Genomic DNA, 14251 nt, shown 5'->3' with positions numbered 1-14251 from the left:
CTCGACCACACACCTCTCCTCGGATTCTTTATGTTTCCATTCTCTCCTCTGTGCTCCAAGAGGCACTGACACATGCTGGGCTACAATCTCCCAGGTAGCTCCTGCCCTCAAGTACCTCAAGCCATACTGCCATCTGAGCCTTGTGAGTGAGATTTGGCAGATTATTCTCCTCTGAGGGCATCACATTTGAGTTCAATCCTGTTCTCATTGAACCTTCACACTCCCACTTTCCAGCCCAACAGTGATCAGGATCTCGAATCTGTGTTGATTACTCTCACCCCCATGGTCACTGCTCCCATCCTGACTTTGTAGACCAGAGGCCATCTGTATCATCACTACCCTGGCCTGGCTGAGATGACCTCACTCAGCACATAGCAAAGTTTGAAATTGAAGCTTGATCACTGCTCCCAAGAATTGCATAGAACTGTTTGCCTGGCTACTCAGGTTATTGTATTTGAATGAACAAAATTACCACCTATGGTCTATCACAGACAATGGTTTACTCAAGGGCTGAACTGTCAACAGGAACCCTAAAATTAATGCTTCTGTTTACCTTTTAAACTTTTGTTCTCTGTTTTGTGCAAGATATTCATCCAAAGGTTTATCTGGGAATGTGTGCAGGATTCCCCGAGTGTCATTATCAGGGAGTGAGGATAAGAACTCCCTGAGTGTGATTATCACGGAATGGGGACAGGAATTCCCTGAGTGTGAGTCATCAGGGAGTGCCCAGACCTCAGTGGCAGGAAGCAGGACTGATGGAATCCTGCAATCTTCTTCCTGCCAGCTCCCATGCTTTTCTGCCAACTGCCTCCCCCTCTTCCAGTGGAAGGTGCTACCTTCACTTCAACTAGGCAGCACCAATATGCCATGCAACCAGACAGTTCCTTTACCACCTCAGCAACAGGCTTTGGACACACTCCCTTCTGGTTGAGAGCAGCATTAGGGCAGACCTGCCCTTGCTCTAAGCCAAAAAAGTCAATAGTGTGTGACACATTGAATATGAGAGAACATTTCGGGGCTTGAGTTTGAAGTTCTGACCTCACTCTGTTAGTGGTGAATTGTAAACAATCCAAGGAGTGCAGGTTGGTACCGGAAGTAAAACTAATAGGGCCGTTCTTATTTGCTTTATTCCAGCTGGCAGAACAACCACAAATGAGGAGCTAGAAGACATGCTGGAAAGTGGGAATCCCGCTATCTTCACGTCTGGGGTGAGTGCACTATGTCCTTCCTCTCTCCTTGGCACTGCAATGCAAAGTCCCTAAGTGAATGAGATCCATTACGCAGGACAATGATTACACTTAACCAGTCACACAATGTGTTATCAGTGAATGCATTAAGTTGTAAGTTACAGCAAAACAAAATAAACAGCTTGTCCGATTTTAAAAAAGAAGACTGGCATTTAAGCGTCAGTTTGGTTCAGTTGGTAACACTCTTACCTCTTAACCAGAAGATTGTAGGTTGAAATCCCATTACCAACTTAAGCTCATAATCTAGGTTAATGCTTCAGCCTGATACATTGTCGAAGTCGCTACCTTTGAGATGAAATGTAAAACCAAGGCCTTCCCTCCCTGTTGACATGCGGGTTAAAGATCCCATGGCACTGTGTAAAAAAGAGCTTGAGAATTCTCCTGATACCCAAGCCAACATTGTTCCCTCAATCAAAAACATTATCTTTGCTGTTGGTGATATTTTCCTGTAATATCTGCCATTTTCACTAACACAGCAACAGTTATAGCAATGCAAACAGTATCCGTTGGTTCAGAGCACAATGGGGCATGATGGGGCACATGTAAGTTCATTTATTCTTCATGTCTCTGAAGACAAGCTCAAAACCCTACACAAACAACCTTAAAGTGCATTAGCTGTTTTTATGAAGTTCAGTGATTGCAGCACCTTGTGCAGAGCATGATCCCACAAACTGCGATTAAATGAACGGCTATTTAATTGATTTTTGACGATAATTGAGGAAAGAATTTTGATGAGGTGACAAGGATACGAAGAAAGAGTTTGCATTTATATAGCTCTTTTCACATTTCAGGGTGCCCCAAAGTGTTTCACAACCAATTTGCACACAGCAAGGCCCCACAAAGAGCGGTGGTTCATTTTGGAAGCAATGACATACAAAGGAGTAGAATTGAAATCTTGCAAAATGTCTTTTAGGAATTAAGGAATAGACTGAATAAAGGACAGATCCTTAGAAATAGCAGTCTCAAGATTATGTCTCTTGCTGCAAACAGGTCAGAATAGAAATAATAAAATAAGAGCTATCAATGCATTGTTGGATCAATGGTAAGGATGGAAGAGTTCAGGTTCCTCGGACATTAGAACCAATTATGGGCTAGATGGCCTTGAAGATGGGCAGACATCACCCAATTAGGTCTGAAACCTGGTGTTATTTAAACTGACAGAGTAATCAGTATAGTGGGGGGTGGTTTAAAACCATTGAATTGATTCCCACGAATAAGCTTGAGGATTATCTGTACAATATTAACCAAACAAACAATAACCAACATAGGTTCAAATGAGGGAAGATTCTTCCTGATCAACTTGCTTAAATTCTGTCATGATCTTATGACATGACATACCTAGACCTCCAAAACATATTGGTCAACATTTATCAGTCGAATTTGGGGATTACAGGTGGATGTTAGGGAATGGATAAGAAATTGGCTGAAGGAGAAAGGAAAGTTATTTGTTAAAAAATTTAGATCAGGACTCCAGGTGCAAAATTTTGAGCTAATTCGAAACCCAATCACTTAAACACTATAAAAATCGGGCCTGAAGCTATTTTAGTGCCTCAGGACTGCATTGGTTATAATCTTCCTAGGATTACAGCTCTAATGGAGATGACTAAGGACTGCCTTCATCTCAGTGTTCAACACTGAATCAATCTGTGTAAACATTGCCCTGAGCCTTCCCTTTCTGCCTATTGCTAAATCTGACTCCTTCCATCCTTTGGTGTCTTTGCAGCATTTAGTAAAGTATTTCTCCTCCTTTGTGCACAAACCTGATTGAGGATTGGATTTCTACCCGGTAAAGATAGCTGACCTTCATCCAAAGCATCTGCCTACACCCTGCCTTGAGCCCCAATCTGGGAACCACCTTGACAAAGGCTTCATAAGAGCTATTGTGTTGCAATTTACCGGCATGTGATTGTGCCTGGATACTCAAGCATTGGATCTGATCAGTAATGATAGCCTGATCTAACGCATTACTTTTAAATCATATCAGTTTATCAGATTAAATAGGACAAATATTTAACCATGTTAAACTATGCTTTATACTTGATGTGTTTATTAGTAAATTGAATGTGTCATAGGCTTACAGTGAACAATCTGTTGATGAATTTTGCTGGCTTGAAATATGTCTTAACTGAAGTTTAACATGTTTCTGGAATGAGGATGATGCCAGTTATACTCAGTTTCTGTCCACCCTTAGCAGCCCTGAGAAAGTCATTAGGCGGAATTGTCCGGTCCCTTTGGCGTCGGGCATCATGGTGGGTGGGGGGGCACAATTCAGCGCGAGGGGCAGAAATCGGTTTCACAATAGCGTGAAAGTCCAGTGGGATCATCCGATGGTGCCCCCCATGGCAGAATGTGAATCCCGCTGGAAGCCGGCGTGAAACCCGATTTGCACCCTGGTAATGGGATGCAAAGTAAGGCCCGACCAGAATCGTCCTCCTATGCCAGCTTTCTCATTACGCCAGCGGGAAAACACATCGGCCCAGAACACGTCTGGACAAGTGCGACATGCAGAAGTCGGGAATTACCATTAGGGCTTTTCTCAGATCACGGATATCCGAGGAGCAGAAGATGCTGGAGCCCTACAGCTACTGGACTCTGGAGGAATACGTGCATCTCATGCTGGGTGGATTTTCATGGACATGGCTTTGCCCCAGGGAGGGTCATGGAAGGTGGGAGGTCTCTGTTGATGCTTCAGGTCTGCTTCAGAACGTCACAGCCTTGACCATGGGCTGCGATGAATGATCGGCGAGGCAGGGGAGAGGAAGGTCTAGGTTTGACTGGGAGAGGAAGGTGTACGGGGTGGGTGGAGGTGAAGTTGGGAATGGGGGGGACGAAGGGGTCCGGAGGCGGTGAGGTTGGGGTGGTGGGCAACGAAGGTGTCAGAGTGGTGAGTTTGAGATAAGGAGGAGGGATAACAGAGGGAAGAAGGTGTAACAGCGGAGAATGCAGCAAGTAGGGAAGTAGGTGTAAGGGGGGGTGGAAGGTGTAGGGGAAGGAGTTAGGAGGGGGGAAGGAATTTGAAGGAAGCAAGGAGTTCGGAGGGGGGAAGAAGTTCGGAGGGAAGGTGTCCAGGGAAGGAAGGTTTCCAGGGGAAGGAGAGATTTTGGAGGGGAGAAGGCATCCAGGCGTGAGGAGGGAGTTTGGAGGGGGGATGTTGTCTGGGGAGAGGAGGGAATAAAGGTGATGGAGGGAGTAATGGGGGATGTCCAGGTGAATGTGCAAGGGAGGAACCTGTGAAATCAATGACTGCCTCCTGGGGAGTGAACTGAGGGTGGGCATGATAGGAGGGAATGGTGAGTGTGAGAGGGGGCAGAGCGAGCCGGAAAGGTGAGAGGGTGAGGGTGTGTCGGTAGCGGTAGAAGGGATGGCAAGGAAGGTTGGTGGAGACTCAAACCTTGGGGGCGGGAAGGAGAAGTCAAGGAGGTCCATTTGGATGAGACTGGGAATCTCAGGAAGGTGGGGAACATGCACGTTCACCTGGACATCCTTGAAATACAAGGATTCAGGTTAGCAGGTGACAGTGTGGAGATGGAAAGTGATGCTAGGGGGTTGACAGTGATGGGGTAAAGAACATGGGTGACTGGAGGAGGGGAAAGGATGGGGAAGCTAACGATAAACTTGACAACTACCATTTCACAGAAATCGAAAGCGAGCAGAGCCTTGTGTTGGGCAGGAACAGGTGCTACATGGGAGGGCAGTCAGTGGGTAGGCGGAGATGCAGATCAGCTCAGATGGACAACTGAAACAGCAGACAGCAGACAGCACTGAAAATGGTCAGGACAGCAAGATGAGTGTGATGGATAAGTTTCTGAAAGGCGCGCAAACACACACACACACACACACACACACACACACACACACACATATTTCTCCCTCCAGAATTACTCATGGGCCAGCTGATTGCAGTGGGAGGACTCATGAAGCCTGTCAATGAAGCTGAAAAACAACATTACACCTTATTCAGTGAAAGTGGATATATTTTCAGATTATAAGGTGACAAAATGTGTTCACCTGTGCAACCACTTGTAATCAGAATTTCTCAACATTTCCAGGCTTACCGCTTCTTCTAGGTACCTCAGGGGTGGAGGGTTGGCCCTGTTGCCTCTGATGACTTTGGTGTGCATCCTTCGGAGAGCCGAGGACTTGAGGTTTGCTTTGGCCATCTTCCTCTGGGCCAGCTGCTCCCTCTGCGGTAACAGAGGACGAGTTTGAGGGAGTGACAGGCAAAGAGGACACGAAGGGAGCGGACCAGCCTCTGAGATTCCTGAGTGGATGACCCAGGTGTGTCTAGCTGCAGTCCCTCCTCCTTTCAGATGCCCGAGGGCCCCAGACTGACTCCTTGAGGGGAAGGAGCACCTGGGGGGACATCAAGGTGCTCCATTTCCCTCTCACATTGCCACCACAGGAACTTACCCATGGCAACTGTGAAGGAGTGCAGGCCTGTGTGCGTCTCCAAGTTCTGCTGGACCAGGGTCTCCATGGCATCCACCACCCTTAGCATGGAGACCTCCATAAGTGCACATGTGGGCACCACTTCATCAGAGAGCAGGCAGACGTACTCTTCGACTCGTGTACCATTCTGTTAAGGGCTTCCAACAGCTCTGCATGATGTTCCCCAGTCTTCTGCTGACTCTCCAGTTGGAAGGCTAGATCCAGATCTTCATCTGACTCAGACCTCACAGATGCATCTTCCCCATCAGTCCACTGAGTGCCAGGAGCTCGGCTGAACCTGCTTCCTCTTGCTGTGGAGACATTTCCATGTGGTGACCACCAGATTGTGAACCCAAGCCTGCTTTAGATCTAGGTCCCACCAAGGTGTGTGTCACAGTGCTGGTGGAGGGTGTAGGTAAGCACTGTAGTGGTTCTTCACTCAAAGCCACTTTACAGTGATCACCTATGAGTCCAAGCCCCAGTGCTCCACAGTCAACAGAACACCACTGCTTCATGATCCACAGGACGCCAATGATACTGTCACTCAACAGTTCACACCTCCAGCATGGGCTCGATGGGCCAAATGGTCTCCTTCTGTGCTCTAATGACTCAATGGGCAGAATCATCCCAGATTTGCACTGTGTGGTAGCAGGTGTGGAAAGAGTAATTTTACCCAATAGCCGCAATGGCAGACTTTCATGCCATATCATCCCGTTCCCAGCGTGTCCCACCTCAAGAATAATGCATTCACAGGAAACACTCCGGATCGCTGGCGGGCAGGCTTGGATTTGCCTTCCATGATGTGACTTCAGCGCTTCCTCAATCCAGACGCTATATTTAAAATGCACCAGAGCACAGCCTAGTTCATGCCTTCAGACCAGGACTACTCCAGGCTGTTTATTTCCAGCTCTTCAATGTTGGAGGTGTCCTCTTGACTGGAGGTGAGGACCTGGATGGAGATGAGAGACAGGCAGGTTGAGGGCATGTTGGCAGAGCTCCCTGTGAACCGAAGTAGAGATAATCAGTGCATGACAGCAGAGTCAAAAGCAGGAGAGAGGGAGCACTCACAGTTATGTTGAGGGAGGGTTGATGTGGTGCAGGATCCTCACGTGGGTGTTCACCGCCGACCTCACCGTCACCACAGGCACGGTCCACGTCCTCACCAGTCAGTGCGATGGCACGCTCCTCAAAGTGAGTGAGGAGCCTAATGTGGGCAACTCCAGCTCCGGTCTGGGACCTCTCCCTGCTGATGTGAGTCAGCTTTCCCTGCATGAAAACAAATGGAGAGAGTGTGAGCAGGACACATGGCACTGAGTGGAATGTTTGTGCTGTGAGCGGAGCCATGAATGGGATGAGGAATTGAGCTTGAGAAGATATGAGCCTGATGGAGATGTGAGGGTGTGTGTGGGAGTTAGTGGTGTTGTCCCTTGAGGTGTGAGATCCGTGTGGATGTGAAAAGGGTTTGTGAGTAAGTGGGTTGAGAGTGATGAAGTGGTTGATTTACCCGGGTGGACCAGATGAGATCATTCATCCCCTTTCTGCACTGGATGACTGACCTCCACTGCACTTCGGTGGCACTGACCGCTGCTGCCACTGCCTCGCTGGCCAATGTAGTGACTCTGGTGGCCCTCCTCGGCCAGAATGGGTCTAGAGGACATCGTGGCGAGCTTCCACAGCATCCAGCAGGCACCCCAGAGAGGCCTCACTGAATTTGGGGGCTGCCGCCACCTTTGCTTTTGCGGCTACCTGCTGTCTGGAGCAGTCCTGATCTGGAGACATGAAGTAGGCTGCACTCTGGCGCACTTTAAATATGACGCCTGGATTGAGGAAGTGCTGAGGTCACGGCATGGCAGGCAAATCCGAGCCCACCCACCAGCGATCCGGATTGTTTCCCATGAGTGCATTATTAATGAGGCGGGACACGCTGGGAATGGGATGATACAGTGTGAGAAGCCACCATTGCAGCCTTTGGGTAAAATGACTTTTCTCATACCCGCTACCACACTATGCGCAAATCTGGATGATTCTGCCCATAGTGTCATTAGAGCACAGAAGGAGATCATTTGGCCCATCGAGTCCATGCTGGAGGTGTGAACTGTAGAGTGGCAGTGTCATTGGCATTGTGGACCATAAAGCAGTGGTGCTCTGTTGACCATGGTGCACTGGGGCTTAGACTCCACAGGTGATCACTGTAAAGTGGCTTTGATTGAAGACCTATACTTCCACAACATTGTCAAGAAAACCTGAAGTGGCTGTAACATTACTATCACATCTTAGGTTTTGATAAAGGGCCAAGAGCAGGGGACGCGCTTGTTGTCTCACCAACTGACGGACTGTGCCAAATGTGTCTCCCTCAACTTCAGAAAGCTTTATGAGAATTGGTAGTGCCAATGTGGAGATGATCTTCACATGGACTACAAGGTATAGTGATACCAAAGGAAGCTGTCTGTAAAGGTAACACAACAGTAACCATTTCATTTTTAGGAACTATCACCTTATGGAGAATTTTAGTCACCAAGCTCCATCAATGTAGACTTGGCCAAAGCATTCAAAAGGGAAACTAAGAAGATGTATTTATGAAGCAAAAAAGAAACAACCTTGCACCTGGGCAAAGGGAGAGGAAGATGCTTTGGGAATGTGCAGATAGAGTGGCCAAAACCCGTTTTCATAAATGTAACATTTTTGTTCACCGCATGCCCAGACACGATGGGCTTTGCATCTAAACTGCTGAGGGTCCAGATTAGAGACCTGTGCCAGGCTTTATTTCTACCTGGTCAGGTCTAAAAATAATGTCTTCACCGGGCAATCAGCTGATTCTGCTTTTTCCCATAGATCATAATGGACTCAAACATTACGAAGCAGGCACTTAACGAGATTGAAACACGACACCATGAGATCATCAAACTGGAGAACTGTATCCGTGAGCTGCACGATATGTTCATGGACATGGCAATGCTGGTGGAAAGCCAGGTAAGAGAAGGAATGAGCAGAGAGTGTTCTCATAATGAACCTGTACCACAAACACTAACTGACAACTATATATATAGAGTAGATCCTGCTTAGTAAGTAATAGTCTCCACGATGATTCTGATTTTAGCTGACATGATGCCCTGATCTGACAAGTCCCTTTATGTGTGTGTGTGTGCCTGTGTGTCTGTGTGTGATATATCACTTCACTTTACGCTGTGACTAGTAAAACAATTGGTTAATCATTGTTAATGTTAAAGAGTATTATCAATGTCAGAGAAAGTGCTATGTGTAACCCACCTACTGTGTGTCCATCCCAGACTGACTCTAATATGAAGCTGTGTGATCTTCCTTTTTAGTTTTTAGACTTCATCCCTGAATCTTCCTTCCAGTTTTCTTCACTTATCATTTCTCCCCTAGTCAGCAGCATTGAATCCGATCACACTACCTTCACCAGCACCCAGTGGAAAGTAACTAATATAGTAGACATTGGGGACAGAACATTAGACCTCCTTGACCTGTATAACTCAGTAACACACTAAGTGGTGCTGCATTTTCTCTCTATTTATTAAAAGGAGCACATGTGAAAGATGTACAATTTCCTCGTACTAAATATGAGTGATGCCACTGGGGATTAGGCCTGCATATATTGACATCTCTCTCACTCCCAATGTGAGGCTCTGTGCTTCTATTTGTGAAAATATCCAATTATGTTGACTTTCATTTCATACAGCCTAGGAGTAAGATATTCACTTTGGGAAAGGAGAAGTATCTGTTTCATTCAGGACCCGCTTTTTCAGTTGATAAAGTGAAAGACTGGCAGAGTTAGCAAACTTCAGGACTGTCCAGAGGTGCAGGCTGTGTGCAGAGTGAGTGGTGTGCTGACACAGTAACTGTCGAACCTGTTCACGATGATGATTCATCCACATGGTCAACTCCAAACTTGAGACAATTCACTAGCAGGTGTATAAAAATAGGAGCAGGCCATTCAGTCTCTTGAGTCTGTTCCCCAAAACGTCACCTCTGACAGGGCAGCACTACCCCAGTACTGCACTAGTGTCAGTGTATCTGTAAGTTCAAAGTCTCTGGAGTGGGACTTCAACTCATGACTGGCTTAGCCAAGTGTGCCACTAAGCCAAGGGCATGCCAAACTGCTTCACATACAGAATCTTCCTCCTACCCCCTCACTGGTCATGATCACAAATGACTCCACTCCTACCATCCCCCCATGTCCCAGTTACCTTTACTAATCACCCCTCAGACCCCTTTGAAGATCTCCAACTCCAAGCACTCAACCCTGCCCTCCCTGTCCCCTACACTGGGCAAGACCTGAGTTTCTGCTCTGTGAATCATAGAATCAATGAATGGTTATAGCACAGAAGGAGCCTATTTGGTCTATCATGTCCATACTAGCTCTCTGTGAGAACTCAGCGAGTCCCACTCTCTTGCTTTTTCCCAATAGTCCTGCAAATCTTTTCTCTTCAGATATTTATCCAATTTCCTTTTGAAAGACATGATTGAATCTGCCTCCACTCACTCTCCGGCAGTGCATTCCAGATCCTAACCACTCGCTGCATGAAAATGTTTTTTCTCCTGTCACCTCTGATTCTTTTGTCAATCACTTTAATTCGGTGTCCTCTGATTCACGACCCTTCTGCCAACAAGAACAGTTTCTCCCTATATACTCTGTTTAGGCCCTCATGATTTTAAACACCTCTATCAAATCTCCCTTTGACATTCTCTTCTCGAAGAATAACAGCCCCAGCTTCTCCAGTCCATCATTGAACACTGACTGAAGTTCCTCATCCCCGAGCTATTATCTTACGTCTTTTCTGCACCATCTCCAATGCCTTCAAATCCTTCCTAAAATGTGGTGCCCAGATTTGGACATGAAACTCCAGCTGGGGCCAAACCAGCATTTCATAAATGTTTATCAGAAGTTCCTTCATTTAAATACTCTATGGCCCTTTTTATAAAGCCTGGTTCCCATCTGCCTTGTTAGCCACTTTCCCAACATGTCCTGCCACATTCAGTGATTTATGCTCATAAAACCCCCAGGTCCCTCTGCTCCTGTATCCCCCTTTAAAATTGTACCATTTATTTTATGTTGCCTCTAACATTTTTCCTACCAAGATCTATCCCTTCTCTGCATTAAATTTAAGCTGCCACTGGTCTGCCCATACCAGCCTGTCTGTGTCCTCTTAAAGTCCATCAATATCCTCTGCACAGTTCACAATACTTCCAAGTTTTGAGTCATCTGCTAATTTTGAAATTGTCCCCTGTACACCCAAGTCGAGATCATTAATATAGATCAAGAAAAGCAGAGGTCCGAATACTGGCCCCTGAAGTAGCCCACTGTGGGCTAGAGAGGCTTGGGATATTGGGAAACTAAAACAAACTAGTTTAGAGAGTGAGACTGAGGGGAGGGTGTAATAGAACTGTAATAGAGCTCACTGTAGTTTTGATTTCCAGTGTTACTGGGAGGCTCTGTCTCTGAGCCTGTTCTGCATATGCTGGTAACAGCCTGTGTTTTCTCTCTCTACCAATACCCTGGACTGGATGGTGGAGTCCTGCAGGTATTTGTATCTCTGTATTTGCAGCATGCAGTAACCTGTGTAATTTGCATGATAGCATGTGCTACAAATTGCTTGCATGATGCCGGCTATTTTTATGAAGGCAGAAACATGTCACCAACCCTGCCAAACATGTGGAGTTTTGTCACTTTACAAGTGTTCACTTAGCTTCTCCCATTGCCTCAGGCCTGGTGAATATCAGCAGCAGATTTACTGGGTCAATTTGCTGCTCACTATTGTTGGAGAAAGCCACACTCCATGGGTGAGCAGCAGCACAGTTCAAGGCCCAACAGTTTCATTGCAGCTGTTTGTTCAGAAGCTGTGAGTGGGTAAGAATTCCTCTGGTCGCTGCATGAATAAGGAATAACCAACGTAAGAAAGGACAGGTTTTCCAGCTCTCTCCCTCCCCCGTGCCAACATTGGACAGGAGCAGCACATGTGAAGTACTGGGATTTCTGAATTCTTGGCAGGGCCTAGTGCTGCAAAGGCCAGATCACCCGAGGCCTGCAGCTACATGTTGGGACCTTTTAGCTGCTGGCAGAGACTCAGTAACCAGAAGGCCCCAGTCAGACCTGAAGATCCTGAGGTGCGGGTTGGAGGGTTTGGAGAGAGGACTCAAACATTTGTTCCACCTTTCATTTTGGCCCTGCAGTGAGTTGGGGGTCAGGGGGGACTGAGGCGGCTGGGAGAAAAATTGAAATAACGATATTCTCTCCCTCCCTCAGTAGCAATGGCAGTGGCACCCACAGGAGACTCAGCAAAACAAGCCTTCACTCCTTTACCTTTGAGGGCAAGTCAGGAAAAATCTGCATTTACAGATAGTCTCCAAAGGAATTCTCAACCCAGTTTAAAAGTTCTGAACAGCAGCGATAGAGTCTAGAAATCTTTCACTGATCATCACCTGTTAAGATTCAAAACTAAATTCGTATTTTTAGTAACTTCAGCAACTTTCCACTTGGGAGTGATTGAATGATCTGATAAGCGAGTTCCAGAGAGTGTGAATGGCTCAGTATGCCATGGCGAGACACGGTTTTCAGGCTGTGTTTCACCCCACATTTAGTTGAGCCATTGGAGTGACACCTGAGATAGGAACGTGAGCTCCATGTAACAGGGCAGTAGTTACTGTGGGGCTGAAGAATGAAGCCTCCGGGAGCTTCAGCTGGGCTTAAGGACTGCTGGAAGGATGAGCAGGTAAATGGCATGAGGTTATGTTGTGTGTGCTTGGAGTGTCTGAGCTCTTTGTGGAGGTAAACCCTTTCCCTCTGTTTCAGGGTGATGTGGTCAACAGCATTGAGCAGAATGTCACCAATGCAGCGGATTATGTCGCGCAGGCAAAGGACAGCACAAAAAAAGCAGTTAACTTTCAGGGTACAAGCAGACGGGTAAGTGGCCGGAGAGAATGACACCCTGAGAAGACCGGTTATTTTCACATGTCTGTGCTCTTTCCTCAACGCCCAGGGTGAGATGATAGACAGGATCGAATACAACGTTGAGCACTCAGTTGACTACGTAGAGAGGGCAGTGTCCGACACGAAAAAGGCGGTTAAGTACCAGAGTAAAGCGCGACGGGTGAGTAGTACGAGTGTCTCCACCTCAGCATGTGGCATGGGCAACCCCATTTGTGAATTGTGCTTCCCTAATCACATCGCAAGAGACCACAGAAAAACAATGTTTCTCAAGCCTCGTGTTCACATGATCAAGGCGCAGACTGTAATAGGTCCCAGCCATCCTGCAAACTGCATTAGGCCCTGGTTTTCCTGTTGACTCTATGAAGTCCCAGTCATCCTGTTGGTTGTATTAGGTGCTGATCCTCCTGTTGACTATTTTACTATTTTAGGTCACGGTCATCGGGCAGACTGCATTAGGCCCCGGTCATCCTGTTGATTGTATTAAGTCCCAGTCATCCTGTTGATTGTATTAAGTCTCGGTCATCCTGCTGACTGTATTAGGTCTAGGTCATCCTCCAGACTGCATTAGGCCCGGTCATCCTGCAGATCTAATGAGACCCCAGTCGCCCTGTAGACTGCACTAGGCCCCAGTTTTCCTGTTGACTGTATTAGTCCCCAGTCATCCTGTTGACTGTATTAGGTCCCAGCCATCCTTTAGACTGTACTAGTCCCGGCACCCTGTTCATTGTGTTAGGTCCCGGTCACCCCGCTGGCTGTATTAGGTCCCGGTCATCCTGCAAACTGTATGAGACTCCGGTCACCCTGTTGACTGCATTAAGCCCCAGTCATCCTGTTGACTGATTTAGTTCCCGTTCATCCTGTTGGCTAATTTAGTTCCCGGTCATCCTGTGACTGCGTTAGGTCCTAGTCATCCTTTTGACTGTAATAGGTTCCCGTCATCCTGTTGACTGTGTAAGTGCCCGGTCATCCTGTTGACTGTATTAGGTCCCGGTCATGCTGCAGACTGCATTAGGCCCTGGTCATGCTGCATACTGTAAGAGGTCCCAGGCATCCTGCAGACTGTATGAGGTCCTGGTCGCTCTGTTGACTGCATTAGACCCTGATCGTTTGGTTAATTGTATTAGTTCCCTGTCATCCTGTTGATTGTATTAGGTCCTGGTCATGCTGCAGACTGTAAGAGGTCCCAGGCATCCTGCAGACTGTATGAGGTCCTGGTCGCGCTGTTGACTGCATTAGACCCTGGTCATTTGGTTGATTGTATTAGTTCCCTGTCATCCTGTTGACTGTATTTTGTCCCAGTCACTTTGCTGCCTGTATTTGGCCCCGGTCATCCTGTGGACTGTGATAGTTCCCTGTCATCCTGTGACTGCATTAGGTCCCAGTCATCCTGTTGCCTATGTTGGGTCCCGGTCATCCTGCTGACTGTAATAGGTCCCAGTTACCCTGCTGACTGTATTAGGTACTGGTCATCCTATTGACTGTATTAAGTCCTGGTCATCCTGTTCAGTGTATTAAGTCCCGGTCATCCTGTTGACTGTATTTGGTCCTGGCCATCCTGTTGACTGTTTTAGACCACCACCATCCAGGTGACTGCATAAGGCCCCACTCATCCTGTTGACTGTATTAG

General features: G+C 47.1%; 1 protein-coding gene across 1 annotated transcript in view; it reads left to right on the top strand.

Annotated features, from left to right (window-relative positions):
* Window positions 1–12692, top strand: part of LOC121283627 (syntaxin-1A-like) — a 239994-nt gene extending 227302 nt beyond the window's left edge. The window contains exons 7-9 of the mRNA XM_041198404.1: window positions 1135–1208; window positions 8508–8645; window positions 12487–12692. Of these exons, the coding sequence (XP_041054338.1) occupies window positions 1135–1208; window positions 8508–8645; window positions 12487–12618 (344 nt within the window). The 3' untranslated portion in view covers window positions 12619–12692. The remainder of the gene's footprint in view (window positions 1–1134; window positions 1209–8507; window positions 8646–12486) is intronic.
* Window positions 12693–14251: the final 1559 nt, after the last annotated feature.

This window comes from Carcharodon carcharias, chromosome 10, assembly GCF_017639515.1.
Source record: "Carcharodon carcharias isolate sCarCar2 chromosome 10, sCarCar2.pri, whole genome shotgun sequence".
Lineage (NCBI taxonomy): Eukaryota > Metazoa > Chordata > Chondrichthyes > Lamniformes > Lamnidae > Carcharodon > Carcharodon carcharias.
The sequence above is the reverse complement of the archived record's forward strand: the minus strand, read 5'-3'. Positions and strand labels throughout refer to the sequence as shown.